Source organism: Hypanus sabinus, chromosome 8, assembly GCF_030144855.1.
Source record: "Hypanus sabinus isolate sHypSab1 chromosome 8, sHypSab1.hap1, whole genome shotgun sequence".
NCBI classification, from domain to species: Eukaryota; Metazoa; Chordata; class Chondrichthyes; order Myliobatiformes; family Dasyatidae; genus Hypanus; species Hypanus sabinus.
In genome coordinates this window covers 157553210-157571141 of record NC_082713.1, presented here as the reverse complement: position 1 = coordinate 157571141, position 17932 = coordinate 157553210, and the positions used below count along the sequence as shown (strand labels likewise).

Here is a 17932-nt window from a genome sequence, read left to right as displayed (position 1 = left end):
TATTCCTTCCTTAACTAATGTGCAAACAGAACTCTGGGTGGCAGTTAGTCCATAATCACACAAGTAATTTATGCTTACGTGCCCCATATACTGCTACTTAAATGGTGGCACTGCCCCTGGGTTTTCTCAAGAGAGGACCTTGGAGCATTCTTAACAACACCTTCCATTCTCATCTGCATTTCCATTCTTGTGAAGGTGTCACTGTGTATCAACAAGGCCAATTGAAGTGTGGGGTGAATACCACTTGACCCTGGCATAGGCAAGCAGGTTAAGGTTCTAAAGTCTTAAGAGTTGTGGACAGATAATTTCCTTGTCTCACTCCTCCCCATGCTGTAATTTTGTAACTGGGGGAAAAAACTCTAAATGAATACAGCTAATCTTTTGGAGCAGTGAACGAGAATGTGTTTCACATTAAGTAGATCTTACTTAGCCCATCTTTTCGTTTGTCTGTTCTATGTATCTAGGGTTGTATGGATAAGGTAAACAATTTAAAGCAGTGAGTGATTCAATACTATTTCAAGACTCAGAAACAGTCAATTTCATTCTTTTTAAGACCGTAAGATATAGGAGCAGAATTGGGCTATTTGGCCCATCGAGTCTGATCTGCCATTTCGTCATGGCTGATCCATTTTTCCTCTCAGCCTCAATCTCCTGCCTTCTCCCTGTACCCCTTCATGCCCTGAAAAATCAAGGACCTGTCAACCTCTGCCTTAAGTATATGCAATGACTTGGTCTCCACAGATTCACCACTCTCTGGCTAAAGAAATTCCTCCTCATCTATGTTCTGAGGCTGTGCCCTCTGGTCTTAGACTCTCCCACCATAGGAAACATCCTCTCCACATTCACTCTATCAAGGCTTTTCAATATTCGATAGGATTCAATGAGATCCCCCTTCATTGTTCTGAATTCCAGTGAGTACAGGACCAGAACAATCAATGCTACTCATAAGGTAACGCTTTCAAACCCAGAATAATTTTTGTAAACCTTCTTTGAACCTTCTTCAAAGTCAGCACCTCCTTTCTTAGATAAGGAGCCCAAAACTACTCACAATACTCCATGTGAGGCCTCACCAGTGCCTTTATAAAGCCTCGACATTACATCCTTTAATGCAAATTGAGACTTTTGTGATTTGTTTTAAATATCAGGTGCTCCATAGATATATCACTCATTTACAGACATGGGCTGAGAGTGACAGACTTTAATCTGAGCAAGTGTGAAGTTATGCATTTTAGGAGGCCAAATGTAAAGAAAAACTATACACGTAACACAGGATCCTAAACAGCATTGATGGGCAGAGATCCAAGTTCTGAGCTCCCTGAAAGTAGCCATGCAAGTAGATGGTGGTAAAAGTATTTGGCATGCCTGCCTTCACTAGTAGGGACATTAAGGATTGGAATTAGGAGTTAATGCTGCAGCTTTGTAAAGCTATAGCTAGGCCGGAATTGGTGCATTGTGTGCAATTCAGGTAGCCCCATCATAGGAATAGTATGGAGAGTGTGGTTTACCAGGATGCTGACTAGCTTAAAGATTACGAACAATCAAGATAGATTGGACACACTTTGGTTGGTCTAGAAACATAGAAAATAGGTGCAGGAGTAGGCCATTTGGTTTCTCCGACATGTCAGAGGCTGAGGGGAGACCTGATAGAAGCTTATAACATTGTGAGAGGCATAGACAGGGTAGATAGAATCTTTCTTCCAGGGCAGAAATGCCAAATACTAGAGGATATTGTAAGGAGAGAGGGGGGAAGTTTAAAGGAGATGAACAGGGCAAGTTTTATTTCCTCCCAGAGACTGGTAGGTGCTGGGAACAGCCTGGCAGGGTCAGTGGTGGAAGTAGATACTATAGTGACATTTAAGAGGCTTTGAGATTATCATATGAATATACAGGGAATGGAGAGATATGGGTCATGTGCAGGCATAATTTGACTTGTGTTTGGTGCAGACATTCTGATCCAAAAGGGCTGCTCCTGTACTGTACTGTTCTTATTTATGATAAATGATATTTTAAAATGAAGGATCTGGATTTAATGCAATGGGCTGATTGACCTTGTATTTTATTTATTTGTGTAACAAGGAGTGTACAACATTAAAAAAAAATGTAATGTTGGGGGAATTCATAAGTTATTCAAAAGTAATACATACGTGTTGAAAGAATAAGTGATGGGGTATTTCTTAAGTCAGAGACAGGTCATTTGCAATCCAGACTGCATGCGCAGTCCTGCGCGCCAGGTAGGAATAGGTACAGTACATTTGACTCAGCAAAGCAGGTGTATTCTCACATTGTTGATTTACAGTTCCATAGATTAGCAGTTCTGGAGCACTGGCTCAGAACAGCAGGATAGCACACTTACATTTAATCATGCTGACAACTGCCCAAGATGTATATTTTCAGGTCATGGTGAATAATAATCTCCCCCAAATGTTATCTCCTAACATATGTCTGCTACGGGAGGCATTTTGTCTGCTGGCATATATGCTTCTGTCAGGGGGAGGTGGTAACTCTCCAAAATTATTAGACAGGAAGTAATGAGTTAACCTCAAAGTTGTAAGAAAATTTTCTTTGTTTACCTCCAAACTAAAATTTGGAATTTTTATATGTCACTATTAAGATCATTCTGGTCATGATTTTTGCAAATGATAAACTGATTAAAATATTTGTTCTTAACTGTTTAATTTTAGCTTTGTGTTTTGATATAATGACAATTCCATTGATTATAAATGATTCTGGAAATGTCTGAATGATTTATAATTAACTTTCGACTGATTGAACTCGGGAAAACTATGCAAGGTTAAGCTGACTTGGAAATTAATTTGTCATATGAATTAATCTGCTGAAAAGTGAACCTTTTGTTGACCCTATCCGAACTGTAGGTTTTCTAAATTTCTTAACTAAGCTAGTGAAGAACTGCTTTTCCTATAAAAAGTAACACAATTACTTTGGTAGATTTCATGCAGCAAAGCAATGTGCAGTGGTGTACTGGTCAATTATCAGCGATAACTTGACTTCCAGTGGCATCTTGTTGAATACATTTAATCAAAAATGTTATTTTTAGAGGATATAAAGCAAAACTATACTGAACTTTTTACACAGCAATTAAAAACTGATTCCTTCATTTAAAAATTAAGTACAGATTAGTATGCAAGATTTCTGCATGTACATGTGGAATCTGAATGCATCCATTGAGACGTCCAGAAGTTCTATGGGAAAAGTCCAGAAGTGTGGAAAAGGCCCTTCCAGCACTTTGAGCCACGCCACACAACTACCCCCGATTTAACCCTAGCCTAATCACGGGACAGTTTACAATGGCCAATTAACTTATCAACCAGTACGTCTTTGGACTGTGGGAGGAAACCCACGCGGTCATGGGGAGAACGTACAAACTCCTTACAGGCAGCAGCGGGAATTGAACCCAAGAGGTTGGTACTCTAAAGTGCTGTGCTAACTACTATGCTTCTGTCTCCATGATGCATTGAATAAAGATCATTCCTTCTCTTCATCTGAGAATTTTACAGTGGGTTTAGATTGATTCTAATTAGTGCCAATTTTGACTGGATTGGGTAAAGCAAAACTATATTGAACTTTTTTTTAAAACAGCAATTTCAACCTGATTGCTTCCTTTAGAAAAGAAATCAAATATAGATTAGAGTACAAAACCTGGACTTCCTGCCAGATTGCCGGCAGGTGGTAAAGATGGGCTCCCTCACTCCTGCCCCTCTGACCTGCAACACAGGAGTCCCCCAGGACTGTGTCCTAAGCCCACTCCTCTACTCCCATGATTGTGTTGCCACGCACAACTCCAATGTACTGATCAAATTTGTAAATGACACGACATTGATGGGCCTTATTTCCAACGATGATGAGACAGCCTACGGAGGAGAAGCCAACACCCTGACACAGTGGTGCTGAGAAAACAACCTCTCCCTCAATGTTGAAAAAACGAAGGGGCTGATCGTTGATTACAGGAGGAGCAGAGATTGACTAGCCCCTATTGACATGAATTGGTCTGTAGTTGAGAGGGCAAGTAGTTTCAAGTTCCTTGATATACACGTCACTAAGGATCTCACCTAGACTCTACCTACCGGCTGGTTGTGGAAAAAATGCACAACAATACCTCTCGCATCTCAGCCAGCTGAAGGAGTTCAGCATGAGCCACCAAATCCTCAGGGCTTTCTACAGGGGCACCATCGAGAGCATCCTGTCTGATTGTGTCACTGCCTGGTATGGGAAACCTCGGTCATAAGGTACTGCAGAGAGTGGTGCGGACAGCCCAGCACATCTGTGGATGTGAACTTTCCTCTATTCAGGACATTTACAGCAGCAGGTGCATCAAAAGGGTCCGGAGGATCATCAGGAATTCCAGTCACCCCAACCATAAACTGTTTCAGCTGCTACGTTTGGCAAGCAGTAAGGCCAGGACCAACAGGCTCCAGGAAGGCTTCATTCACCAGGCCATCAGATTGATCAATACAATTTGAGCTGATTGCATATCTGACTGTACATTGATCCGATTGTGTATCTGACTACACATACATGTATACAAAGCAATTATATATACAATCTTAGTGTTAATATCCTCCCACATTTCCGCTCTTTTTTGCTTGTACGTTGCAATGTAAATGCAACAAGATGATTTATACTCCCTTGGACACAAGTAATAAAATAAATACCTTATCAGCTGCTGTCAGAAATGGAATAATGAAGGAAATATATTTCTTCAAAATATATTGTTCCACAATGTCTGACCAATACCTAGTTGGGCAATACGTTATTATACACACCTCTCAGTGAAGAGAAAACCAGGTACGTACATCTGTAAATGTTGTCTTTCTTGGCCCTTTAAATTGTAGCTGGAGGTTATCAATGACCCATTTTAGTGAAATCATGCTGTGATGCAATAGTTTTCCAATCACAAATGTCAGCCTTTTTGTTTGTGTTTCCATTCGTGGCATAGTGGTATGTTTAACAATAACACAAGAGTGAGGAAGTGAATAGATCAAGATTCAAAGGTTCCCAGAACATTTATTATCAATGTATGCCGTATACAATGCTGAAATTTGTCTTCCCCACAGACAGTTGTGAAACCAACCCGTTCAATGAAAAGCATGCAGAGGTAGAAATAGGTACCAATTTAGAGAAAAACAAATGAATGAAGATTAGAATAAAGGGATTAGAGGCATAAAATAAGGGAACTCATTCTAAAAGTGCAAGTTCAATGTACAAAGGATCAATTACATAGGAAACATTTTCATGAGTACCATTTGAAACCATAGAAACTAAGAGTAGAGCAATCAAATTCATGAGAAAAGCTCACTGGTTCAATGATCTATCTATCTTTGCATGATGAATTATTTAGATAGCTTTCTGTCTAATTTACCAGATGTCTCAAATCCACTGAGAAAATGATTTGTAAAAGACATTACCCATAAGGTTGGATGATAGCCTTACAGAAACCCCGGTGCTGACGTACTGCATGGTGTAGCAGGTGAGGAATAGCATTGATGTTTCAATTTCCAGAGTAGAGGCAATGTAGGGGACGGTTATTAACCCTCAATGTACAACTTGCAGGCATTCACATGGTTCAATGCAGAAATGTTTTAATACAGATAAAGAACATACAACTGCTTATGTCTTATGGTCTGTGCTATATTTAGGTAATATCTTTGATTGATTGGGGGAGAAAATACATGATGTGCCTTAGAGTACATTACTATTCATTTTAAAGGACTGATCGTTACCATAGCCAGCATAAACTTGTTAAGAATTGATAATTATTTTAATTGATGCTAGCCTCATTATAATTCGATTCCCAAAGTCTAAGAGTAACATATAAGATTGTACACTTAATATACTGTACAAGCAAGTGAAATGGAACAAAAGGTATCAAATTTTGCTCGAAAGATGGGAACTGAGTAAAGGAGTTCATCAAAGTTTGAGTGAGAAGCAAAAAATAATACGAGAAGAAAAGGAATATAAATGTGGATACACAATCAGTATTTGAAAGCCAGCTGCTGGATTAAATTTACATTAATGTTTCACTGGCTTAGTGACAGGCAGGGGCAGAAATTGACCCATCTGAGAAACTATGCCTGGCTTGCTCGTTAGTATCACTTATAATGGAAATACATGCACATGAAAGGAATATGGCTTAAACCTTGATTTATGTTATTTCATTTATCTGTAACATGGGTGGGGGTGTCCTTTGGTTGCCTTCTATGTTCCTTACAGCACTAACTGAAAATGGGCTTTTTCTAGAGCTTTGAAAGACTTTGAAAGTGAAATTAAAGGTAGTTTCAATCACTTATATTCTTGACCAGATCAGCTGGCATTGCTAACAGCACAACTACTCTTAACTGTCACTCCACAACCTAATATGGCATTTTTGGTCCCTTTGAAAGATGTAGCATAATCAACATTGATGGCATGAAAAGTCTAAGCCATTTGTTACCTACAGCCCTTAACTAGCAAGACCCAGACAGGAAGTGTTTGTATGCCTGCTCAAAGACATACTTAATGACAATGGGGAAATTAGTCGTGAATATCTACTGGAATTAAAATGCGTAGGGTCAGATAAGATGTTGCTGCGCAAAGTTTTATTTATTTAATTTTATTTTGAGATGCAGGTCCTTGAGATGCAGCCCCTTCGAGCTGTACTGCCCAGCAACCCACAGATTTAACTTTAGCCCAAATACGGGACAATTTACAATGACCAATTACCCTACTTAGGTCTTTGGACTGTGGGAGGACACCAGAGCACCCAGAGGAAAACCATGTGCACACGGAAAGAAGGACAGACGTGCTTAGAGAGGACGCTGGATTTGAGCTCCAAATGCCAACTCTCCGAGGTGTAATAGTGTCGGGCTAACTGCTACAGCACTGTAGCATCCTAAAGGCTGATTTATACATCTGCATAGTAGCCTACGCTGCAAACTTCGTAAGTGGCCTGTGGCGTTGTGAGCATTTATACCTGTACGTCGGTGTGTCTGCGTCGCATGTTGGAGTTGGAGCTGATAAATGCTGAACAAGGGTTACTTTTATTGAAATTACTGTAACGCAGAAAGGAGAGAAGACGTCGGAGGAGTTGGTATGTATGACCATTGAACGGATTGAGGCAGAAGGAGGGTGAAATTTCTGTGCTTGTCCGGTCACTGAGAGACACGGATGAGGAAATGCATTTCAAATATTTTCAGATGTCGGCAGGTAGTTTTGATGATTTGGTTCATTGTCTCCAACCATTTTTTTTGCATCAGTGTACATACCTGCCTATAGACAGGAGGAGGAAATGAGATGCTACCAAGCGGACCAATCACAGTTGTTGCGGTCTGCGTCGCTGCGACACGCAGTAGCTTTTTTGGAGAGGTGTGAGTCAGACTATGGCGTAGGGTACAGTGTAGTTTACACAGCTATGCCGTACTTAGTGTTCATTTGAGGTAGAAGTATAAATCAGCCTTAAGGTGATGATGTTCACCTACTGTATGCACCATTAATATGTTACGACCAAGCAATGCAAGGAAAATTTACTCATTTATAATCTTTGATCAATTAACGAAAATATGTACTGTTCACAAGCTGAATTATAGTTTCAATATTTCTTGAGCATTTCAGTATAAGTACATTTTTTACCAGTTTGAAAAGTCTATCTTAACTACTCACAAATAGAAGTCAGACTAAACATTTCAAAGGCTATGGGATATCAAAGGCTTGCAATCTGGCCACCTCCTTCATGGGTGTCCCACATAACCTTTGCCACATTTTGAAGTGAGGTTGGCAGTTCTCACTGAAAGAGCACTACTGCAAATGACATTCTGCTCTTGTGTGTTTTAACATGGTGTTTATGCAACAGCATTTAATCATAGCTTATCTAGGGTTGAACTCAACAGATATTATTCTTAAAGATCTGACTAAAGTGATAACATTTGAGAGTGGATGAATAGTATATGCGTATGGCATAATTTCTTTGATAGCTTAATAACACTCACTACTTAATATTAGTGCCAATGGAAATAGACCATGTTTTTGAGAAAAACATGTTATATCCAAAGCAGCATAGGACCATGTTCTGATGGGCAGCTCTACAAAACATAAACTCATCAACACCAAGAAATAATAATTTGCTTACCAAAGACAAAGATCGGATTCCATCCACTGGCAGGTGAAATCCCATTCCTATAGATTTTATGATTACCAGAATATTCAAAAGATTCTGTCTGTAAAACAAAATGTAGGCCATGTATAAACAAAGATCTTAAAAATCTATGAGTTTTCTATTGTGTATTTTAATAATTCAAAAACTGACCATTTCAGTTGACTTAATCCTTACTCAAAGTATGTTGGATTGAAACATTCTTGTCATGAAAGTAGTTCTCTGATAATTTCAATGGTAAACCTGCCTTACCCCGTCAGTCCAGAGCAATGATCATAGGGAGGGATGTGAACAGCTCAGTGAGCACCTCTTTCTGATGTACAAACTGAAAACTGATGGAAGGCTCAAGAACCAAAGTGTAGAATGGGTAGGTGGACACAGGTTCCAACAAGAGGAAGGTAGTAAAGCACCAATAACAGGAATTGTGTATTTTTGTGGAAAGCCTGGCCATGTCTACACAAAATACTGGACAGATATGTTCCATTGAGATGGAAGACTAAGAATGGCAAGGTGAAGGCACTTTGGTAATGGAAGAGGTTGTGAATTTAGTCAAGAAGGAAGAGGAAGTGTGTAAGATTTCAAAAATCAAAATGGAACAGGACTCTTCAGGAATATAAAGGAACCAGGAGGAGACATGAAAAGTCCTTAACAAACAGAATTGAAGAGAGTCCCAAGCCATTCTACACCGACATCAAGAGTAAGATGATAATTTGGGAGTGAATAGGACCACACAAGTGTAAAGGAGGGAACATGTGGTTGAAAGCACAGGATATGACCTGGGTTCTAAATGAGTACTTTGCATTGGTATTCACCAATAAACAGATCACTGCGAAGTATGCTATGATGCCAGGGCATGTTTAGATAAAGAATAAGGTGTGGGTGAGTATCTTGAAAAAAGTTAATGTAGATGTTCCCAGAGTCTGATGGGTTTTTGAGAGATGAGATTGCTGGGTCTTGACCAAGATCTTTGTGTCCTTGCTAGCCATGTACAAGCTCCTGGAGGACTGGCAAGCTAATGTTGTTCCCCTGTTCAAGAAGGGCAAATAAGGATTATAAATAATAGACTGAAGGTCCTGTACTGTGCTGCAATGTTCTATGGTTGTTCTAAAACAAGTTAACTTGAAAATACTGCAAGTAATGCCTCTTCAATCATTTTCACAGCAGGAGAGGAAGTCCATACCACTATACTGCATCTGATTTGTTAACTCAGATAATTGACCCATATCCATTGATAACTTTACCTAAAATATTTGTTGTCTGTTGTGAATTCTGAATTGATTCACAGACTTATGCGAGGGAGAAAAGACTAAGTTTCTATTAAATTTGAGCACCAAGAGTACATCAGGAAGTGGCTAGTTTCTGTTATAATGCAGTGTAAACTTTGGCTTCTGGATGTTCTGATCCGGGAATTAGTTTCTACCTGATTGAGTCCCTTCATCACCATCAATTCTTTGAAAATGCAAAATGTTTGCATCTGGTGTTCACATTTTAAATCTTTGAGTCCTCATCTTTTTCTGGTGAATCTGCACTGTATTCTCTCAAAGAGCAGCAAGTCTTTCCCATACATGATACTCTAAACTTAATATAAATAGGGTTTGCCATGGCTCTAACTGGTAAGGAATAACCACGTTAGAACATAAAACATAGAGCAGCACAATACAGTACAAGAGCTTTGGTCCATGATGTTGTGCTGACCTTTTAACCTACTCCAAGAACAACCTTAAGATTTCTCTCCCACATAACCCACGACTTTCTTTCATTCATAGATAGATACTTCATGATCACAAAGGAAAGTCCAGTGCCACAGCAGCATTAGAACTGCACAGATATACAAATATTAGAAAATAAGAAATAATAAAAAATAAGTTACCCCAAATAGTCTAGCAGAAAGGGTCATCACTTCTGCGGCTGTAGGTTGACTCATTATAGAGTTTAATAGCCAAGTGTAAGAATGAGCTCATATAGTGCTCTTTGGAGTCAATTACTGAAAGTGCTCCTCAGTTCAGCCATGGTGGCATGCAGAGGGTAAGAAACTGCCCAGAATTGCCAGGATTTTCCATAGGGCCCTTTGTTCTACCACAGCCTCCATCCAGTGTGGCCAGGTTGACTTCTATAACAGAGCCAGCCTTTCTAAACAGTTTATTGAGCCTGTTGGCATCACCCGTGTTGATGCCATTGCCCCAGCACATTACCGCATAGAAGATTGTATTGGCGGCAACAGACTGGTAGAACATGTGAAGGAGAGGCCTGCATACTCCAAAGGACCTCAATCTCCTCAGGAAGTAGAGGCCTATCTAAGAGTTTCTTAAATGCCCTGGCCTGCACCACCAACCCTGACAGCACATTCCACACACCTAACACTCTCTGTGTTAGCAATCCCCCCATACGTTCCTCCAAACACCTTAAAGTTATGCTGCCTCATTAGCATTTTTTCCCTTTCTTTCAGAAACTAATGAAGTGCCTTCAGGAAAACCACATAGTGTATCATTTACCTTCTCAAAAATATAACAGTTCACTAGATTAGTCAGACACTATTTATCCCTCAAGTCCAGACAGCTTTTGGAAAGTATAACAGTAACATGCAGTTTATTTAATCTACATTTAACTCGTGTTGCTGGGATCAGAATCAGGTTTACTTTCACTCTCTTTAATGATGTGACATTTATTGTTTTGTAGCAGTGGTACAGTGCAAAGGCATAAATTATGAAATAGAGCAAGAAAAAAGGAATAGTAAGGGTAGCGACAAATTGCTGGAGGAACTCAGTAGGCCAGACAGCATCTGTGGACAAGGGTAAGCAGTTGACATTTTGGGCTGAGATCCTTTATTAGGACTGGAAAGGAAGGGCAGAAGTCAGAGTAAGGTGGGGGGGGGGGGGTGGTGAGGGAGGAAGAAGTACAAGGTGGCAGGTGATAGGTGGAACCAGGAGAGGGCAAGGGTGAGGTAAAGTGCTGGGAAGTTGATAGGTGAAAGAGATAAAGGGCTGGAGAATGGGGAGTCTGATAGGAGAGAACAGAAGACCATGGAAGAAAGGGAAGGGGGAGGACCACCAAAGGGAGGTGATGGGCAGGTAAGGGGATAAGAGGGGGAAAAAGGAATGTTCATGTGTTCATGGTCCATTCAGAAATCAGATGGTGGCAGAGAAGATCTGTTTCTGAATGATTGAGTGTGGGTCAGGCTCCTGTACCTCCTCCCTGATGATAGTATTAAGAACAGCATATGTCCTGGATGGCGGGCATCCTTAATGATGCATGCAGCCTTCCTGAGGCACTACCACTTAAAGATGTCATTGATGGTGTAGGGAAATGTGTCTGTGATGGAACTGGGTGAGTCAGCAACCACATGCAGCTTCCTGTGACCCTGAGAGCTAGAGACTTCACACAGGGCTGTGATGCAACCAGTCAGAATACCCACATCTGTAGAAATCTGCAAAAGCACATTTAATGTCAGAGAAACGTATACAATATACATCCTGAAATTCTTTTTCTTCACAAGTATCCACAAAAACAGAGAGGTGCGCCAAAGAATGAATGACAGTTAAATGTTAGAACCCCAAAGCCCCCCCAGTCTCCTCTCTATACACTGAGCAGCAGCAAAGCAACAACCCCCCTCCCCCACTGGCAAAAAAGCATCAGCATCCTCCACCGAGCACTCAAGCGCTCAGCAAAGCATCAATAAAGACACAGACTTGCAGCACCCCAAAGACTACTCGTTCACCTGGTAGTTTGACATACCCCAGGCTCTCTCACTCTCTCTAATAAGGGAAAAAGAGGGCTCCCCATATCAATGTGTTGGGCACAGGACAAACCCTCTGCAGTTTTAACAGCAAGGAACTTAAAGCTACTCTCCCTTTCACTGCTGACCTCTCAATAAGGACTGGTGTGTGTTCTAACTTGCTCTTCCTGAGTCTACATTCAGTTCCTTGGGATTGCTGACAATGAGTGCAAGGTGGTTGTTCCACCACTCAACCAGCCAATCTGTCTCACTCCTGTATGCATCCTCGTCATCATCTGAGATTCTACCAACCACAGTAGTGTCAGCTGTGAGTTTATAAATGGCCTGTAAGCTACGCTTCGACACAAAGTCAAGAATGAAGTAGAGCGTTAGGCTAAGCATGCATTTTTGAGCAGCAAATCTTTGACTGTCATGAGGAGGCAATAGTATCATTGACCTGTACTAACTGGTCTTCCAATTAGAAAGTCAAGGATCTAGTTGCAAGAGGAGGTGCACATGCCTCAGTGGTGAATACTGAGTAGATGATTGTATTGAATGCCAAGCTGTAGTCGATAAACTGGAGTCCTCCTTCCCTTTCTCCTATGGTCCTCTCTTCTCCTATCAGATTCTTTTTTCTCCAGCCCTCAACCTTTCCCACCCACCTGACTTCACCTATCACCTTCCAGCTAGTCTCTTTCCCTTCCACCCCACTTACTAACAAAATGTTCGCATTTTCCCACTTCCTTCTCAGCCCTGAAGAAGTATCTTGGCCCAAAATGTCGACTGTTTACTCTTTTTCCATAGGTGCTACCTGACTTGCTGAGCTCCTCCAGCATTTTGTGTGTGTTGCTTTGGATTTCCAGCATCTACAGACTTCCTCATTTTTGTGAGCCTAACATATGTTTTGCTGTTGTCTAGGTGCCCCAAAAGCAGAGTGGAGAGTCTGCTGTAGACCTGTTGCAATAGTAGGCAAATTTCAGCTAGTCCAGCCCTTGCTCAAGCAGGAGTTAATCTGGCCATAAACAAATTCTCAGTGTACCTCATTATGGTAAATGTGATTGCTACTGGCCGTTAGTCTTCAAAGCAGCTCACTCTGCTCTTCTTGGACACCAAACTGATTGCTACCCGTCTGAAGCAGGTGGGAACCCAAGAATACACTAGTGAACAGTTGAAGATGTCCTTGAACACTCCAACCAGTTGGTCAGCACAGGTTTTCAATACCCAGCCAGGGACACTGTTAGGGTCTCACGCCTTGCAAAGATTTACCCTCTTGAAGGATAGTGGTACATGGGAAATTGGGTGAGTGTTCAGTTACTGTTAGTTTCTGAAGATTTATTTACTTCAGATTCCTCTAATCACAATAGATCCCCATTAAGAACATCAAAAACTTTCAAAACATTAAAAATTAATCTTACTACTGAAGATCTTTAAATTCTATCAAAATTTGCTTTTAAATATCTAAAAACATAAACTGAATATTGTAAACCAAAAGGCAAAATACCTCTCTTCGTTAAACTATTCCTCTCCATGCATAGGAAATGAGTCACCATACTGACCACACATCTTACATGGTACAGATTGAATGGGTCGATGTCCTAGCTTGTCTGTAGGAAGCTGAAAAGATTTGTTCCCATCAGAGAACTCCACGATCAGTGCCTGGGTATAGTCTGAATAACATGGCAAATAATTTTCAGGAAGTTTGGGAATTAATACATTACCCAAATTATTGAGAGTTATGTGTGGAAAACCTGGCAGTTTCTCTTATCGCTCAACTCCAGCCTTTGTATCTCCACACTCTCCAGAACTGAAATCCCTCTTGTTGCTGCTCTGATCGCATCTGTTACACATTTATTTACCCTTACTGTTTCTCTGTCCTTTCATAGAGGCCTTGTTACATGAAGCATGCAGTTTTCTTTTGTGTTCAGCTTTCAGTTATGTTCTTCATAATGGGGCTACTACACTATACATTATGAACTTTTATCTTTTTCTAGTGCTATTTCATACTTCAGCATGCCAAAAAAGTAATGTTTTGGAGGATAATTTTCTATTTGCCCTGCTGGTGCTCTCTCACAGTTTCTGACTAATCCTGTGGATTTTCTCTTTCCATTCCTCTAACCTGATTCATACTATACATGGCAAACAACTGTAGAAAACTGGCTTTCAATTGCATTTAAAATATATCCCAAACAATTCATTTAATCACTAAACATTATCCTTTGAATGCTGTAAGAATAACTTGCATTGCTCAGTATACAGTCAGACCCATTATGCAGACTTTGACATCTTAATTTGGAAGTACTTTGACAAATGAAAAACCACTAATTGCTAAAATCATTACAGTATTGAAGGTTATAATAAAATAAAATGATTATAAAAAATGAGTTTAGCCATTTTTGGTTGGTCCCTCCCCCACTCCCACACCCCAGCATGTATATTACGTTTATTGTATAACTGAGCATCCTGAGTAGCAAGAGCCCAGTGCAGTGTACTCCCAACAAGATTTCAGCCTTCGGGGGAATTCAGTCTTGAAGTGCAGCTGTATGCGGATTAAATTTAAAGGAATAAATTACTGAACCGCTGTGCTTGAATTTCCGAAGTGTAATACTTCAATTAACGAAACAGCTGAAGCCCATGACATGCAATATCTCCATGATGAGGGAGGTCCTGGATGCATTTTCTGTTACCATATTATCTTGTGTAAAGGAGGGGTCCCTAACTAATTGGGTCAGGTCAAATTTCTGAGGCTAATTAACGTCCCACCACCTCACAGGAATGAGCTGTGTTTCTGGAATGCACACAGCAAAAATGGAATTCTTTACCATCTCCTAAGTTGCAAAGTCATGATGATTTGAAGAGCATGTAATTAACTGTGACAATGACTTTTTGGAGGTAACAGCACTACTATAGTCAAAGTGGAAGTTAAACGTAGGAAATTGGTAATAGTATTACTGCATTAGTTATGGGAGGAGATAGACACTTTAGAGCAAGAGTGCTGAATATCAAGTTGCCCAACTATCAAAGTGAGAGGTACAATAACCTGAATGACAAAAATAAAAAAAAAGACCAAAAGGAAGGAACCAGAAATTGAGATTTACTTGGAATTGATGATGTTATAAACCAGGGGTGGGCAAACTTTTTGACTTGTGGGCCACAAAGGGTTCTAAAATTTGACAGGGGGGCCGGACCAGGAGCAGATGGACGGAGTGTTTTAGTAATACACCTCATAAGAGAAAATAAAATATCATGGGATATGTAGAAAACATGTGCTTTAATTTCAATTGAAAATGAACAAATGCATTACAACAAAATATCTGTCTTTGAAGTCCCATGGTATTTAGCTATTTATTGAAATGACTTTTAAAACATTGAAAATTAAATGAATAAAATACAGCTTTTTTAATAGTAACAGTTATTATTTTAAAGCACTGAAAACTCTGTTATCCTTCAAGATATTATCATCATCACTCTCCTCCTGACTGTCTTTATTTCAAAAACGGTAGGAGATGCAGGTCTACTTGTCCTGCTCCTTCTTATTCAATTGTCCCCTGTGCCAAAACTCAACAACGACCAGCACAAGGACAGAACAGTGACAGCGCGCCAGTATGCGGAGCGCGTTATTTGATCTAGAGCACTTTTTTTATTTTGAGAACGTACGTGCACCTGCGCACTACTCATGTCCATCACTTAACAGAAATGACATGTAACATGTAAGGCTTATTGAAAAAAATATTTTCAAATGCATTTTTTACATAACACAACAAAGAAACTTATTTTTAATTTCAGTGGGAACAGTGTTGTTGGTCTCCCTTTTTAGCCAGCACATCAAAGTCTGGATTTAGTTTTGTTGTGGCGATTCTCAGGATGGATCTGAGGTGTTGGTCAGCTAACTTGGATCTGTGGCTGGCTTTGTTGATGTTCATGACGCTGAACGCCTGTTCACACAAGTAGGTCGAGCCGAATAAAGAGTAAAGCGCAAATGTGGAGTAATACGCTGCACCTCAACAAAAGTCAATGTATAAAGAGTGCGTCATCTATTGGGAAAATGCCAGAATTGCGGGGAAAAAATGTTAACAAGGTTTATTAATATAATTTCATCTAGTTCTGCGGGCCGGATTAAAAAGCTTAACGGGCTGCATATGGCCCCCGGGCCGTAGTTTGCCCATGCCTGTTATAAACCATTTCAGGCTATAAATACAAAGTACTGGAGTTACTCTGCTGATCAGGAAGTATCCACGAAGAGAGAAAAAGAGTTACCATTTCAGATTGGTGATTTTTTTCATCATAACTTCTCCATCAAAGCTACTTGATTTGCTGAATATTGTCAAAATTTTGCTTAATCGATTGAGAGACGGATTCAAGAGTTGAGACTCAATCGTTGTACTGTAAAGTTGTTTCTCAGCATCATACACTAAGTGAATGGTGAAGAGTGACTGTCCACTGTTGACATCATCTGGGAGGCAAATGCTCACTCATAAGTCATTGTGGTGAATCTTGTGAGAGATTCCCCTTGTAGGATTGACTGACTTCATATCAGCAAGGACATAGGGAGGGAAAGTGAGTGGAATTGGTCTGATTGCACCCAGGGATTCCAAAGGAAAGTATTAGGGATAAAATTGGCTGGAGGAACAATTTTTCTGAGGGAATCTTGGTTACCAAGGAAGAATGGACAAGTAAAAGTGATACCTATGTTAATTATTCACTTTATATCAGTAGTGTTTTTTCTTCTAACAGAATCTGTACAAATATACACCATGACTGGTATTACCTTTGTAAAACCTTCTGTATGATGTCCAGATGACGTTTGTTTAACCATTGCACACCACCTACGACCAGGACTGTCTGATCATTGTTTTCTAAGGGATGCGACCTAAAAACAGGAAGACATAAGGCAATCAAATTAACCGGATTAATTTTCTTATCTGCTAAAAATTAAGTTTATAGTTCTGCAATGGGCAGACGGGGCTCATCAGCCATGGTTGGCAGCTCATCTAGGTAAAGGAAAACCCTGATCTCAAACCTCTGCTGACTTGCGGCTGCACCCACTCATGGGGAAGGCTTTGGGAGTAAACTCCGAGGGAAAGATCTAGCACTGGAGTCCCTAAGGTGGTCCTACATTGAGTTCAATGCTGACTGGCAAATCCTGCCACACTTCTGGTACCAATCAGTATTGGTTTCTGCCGTTCCTTTGAGTTCATAAGATGCATCGAGAGATGGTGCTTGCTACATAGGCAACATGCTTGCTCTCTATGTCTTACTGCCCAGACTTGCATATCTAGATAGCTAGGACACAATAATCCATGGTCAACTCTGACCGACGGAGGCCTGAGTTCTGATTTACCTAAACTTTCATAACAATTTCAAAGACAAGGCAATAACATTTTTCTGCTCTGTTATTACTTATGTAGTTGAATTCGTCCTCCTAGAAGACCACAGCCTTATCGTGGTTGGAGGGTTGGAGGCTTGAATGCTTCAAAGACCTGGAGAGCTACAATGCCTGGAATCAGGGCTTTATGCTTTGTTTCTTGGTAGGGTCACCCATGCCAAGCGGGTCAAAGGGTAAAGGCCTGACCAAGAGTGGTCCACTGGTCCTCCAGGTTCAGGGGTTCAAACTAGAGCCAACAACCTTGACTGGTCAAACAAAACTTACAGAAATAGCAATGAAGAATCCTTCTGCCTCTGTGTGTGATGGTTTATCTGAGCCTCCACCTGAGACTTGCATGACCGACAGTAGTAAAAACTGAGAGGAATCTACTGGCATGATGAAAGAAGCCCTGAACACCACCAGACAGAGAGAGAGAGAGAGAGAGAGAGAGAGAGAGAGAGAGAGAGAGAGAGAGAGAGAGAGAGAGAGAGAGAGAGAGAGATGGAGGGCCTTCATTGCTGCCCTACATGCCAGTGGCATAACAGGCAGTAAGTAACTGAATTTGTAAAGGTTTGGTGCTGGATAGCTTAATACAGATTTGGAGAGACCTACAAGTTGTCAGTTCTGGTGGAGATAATTGGTGAGAATTTGGGTATCAATTAAGGAAAAATAAAGTTTATATGGAGGAATATGGGCCAGGTGCAGGTCAGTGGGA

General features: G+C 40.5%; 1 protein-coding gene across 3 annotated transcripts in view; it reads right to left on the bottom strand.

Moving 5' to 3' along the window:
* Window positions 1-17932, bottom strand: part of cped1 (cadherin-like and PC-esterase domain containing 1) — a 241290-nt gene that overhangs the window by 23262 nt on the left and 200096 nt on the right. For 2 of the 3 annotated variants that reach the window (XM_059978328.1, XM_059978327.1), the window contains exons 19-20: window positions 16621-16722; window positions 8120-8207 (exon numbers count right to left, since the gene is read on the bottom strand). In XM_059978328.1, coding sequence (XP_059834311.1) covers window positions 8120-8207; window positions 16621-16722 — 190 coding nt within the window. Of the gene's footprint in view, window positions 1-8119; window positions 8208-13362; window positions 13523-16620; window positions 16723-17932 lie in introns of those variants that run through there. The other variant, XM_059978329.1, reaches the window with a different exon arrangement.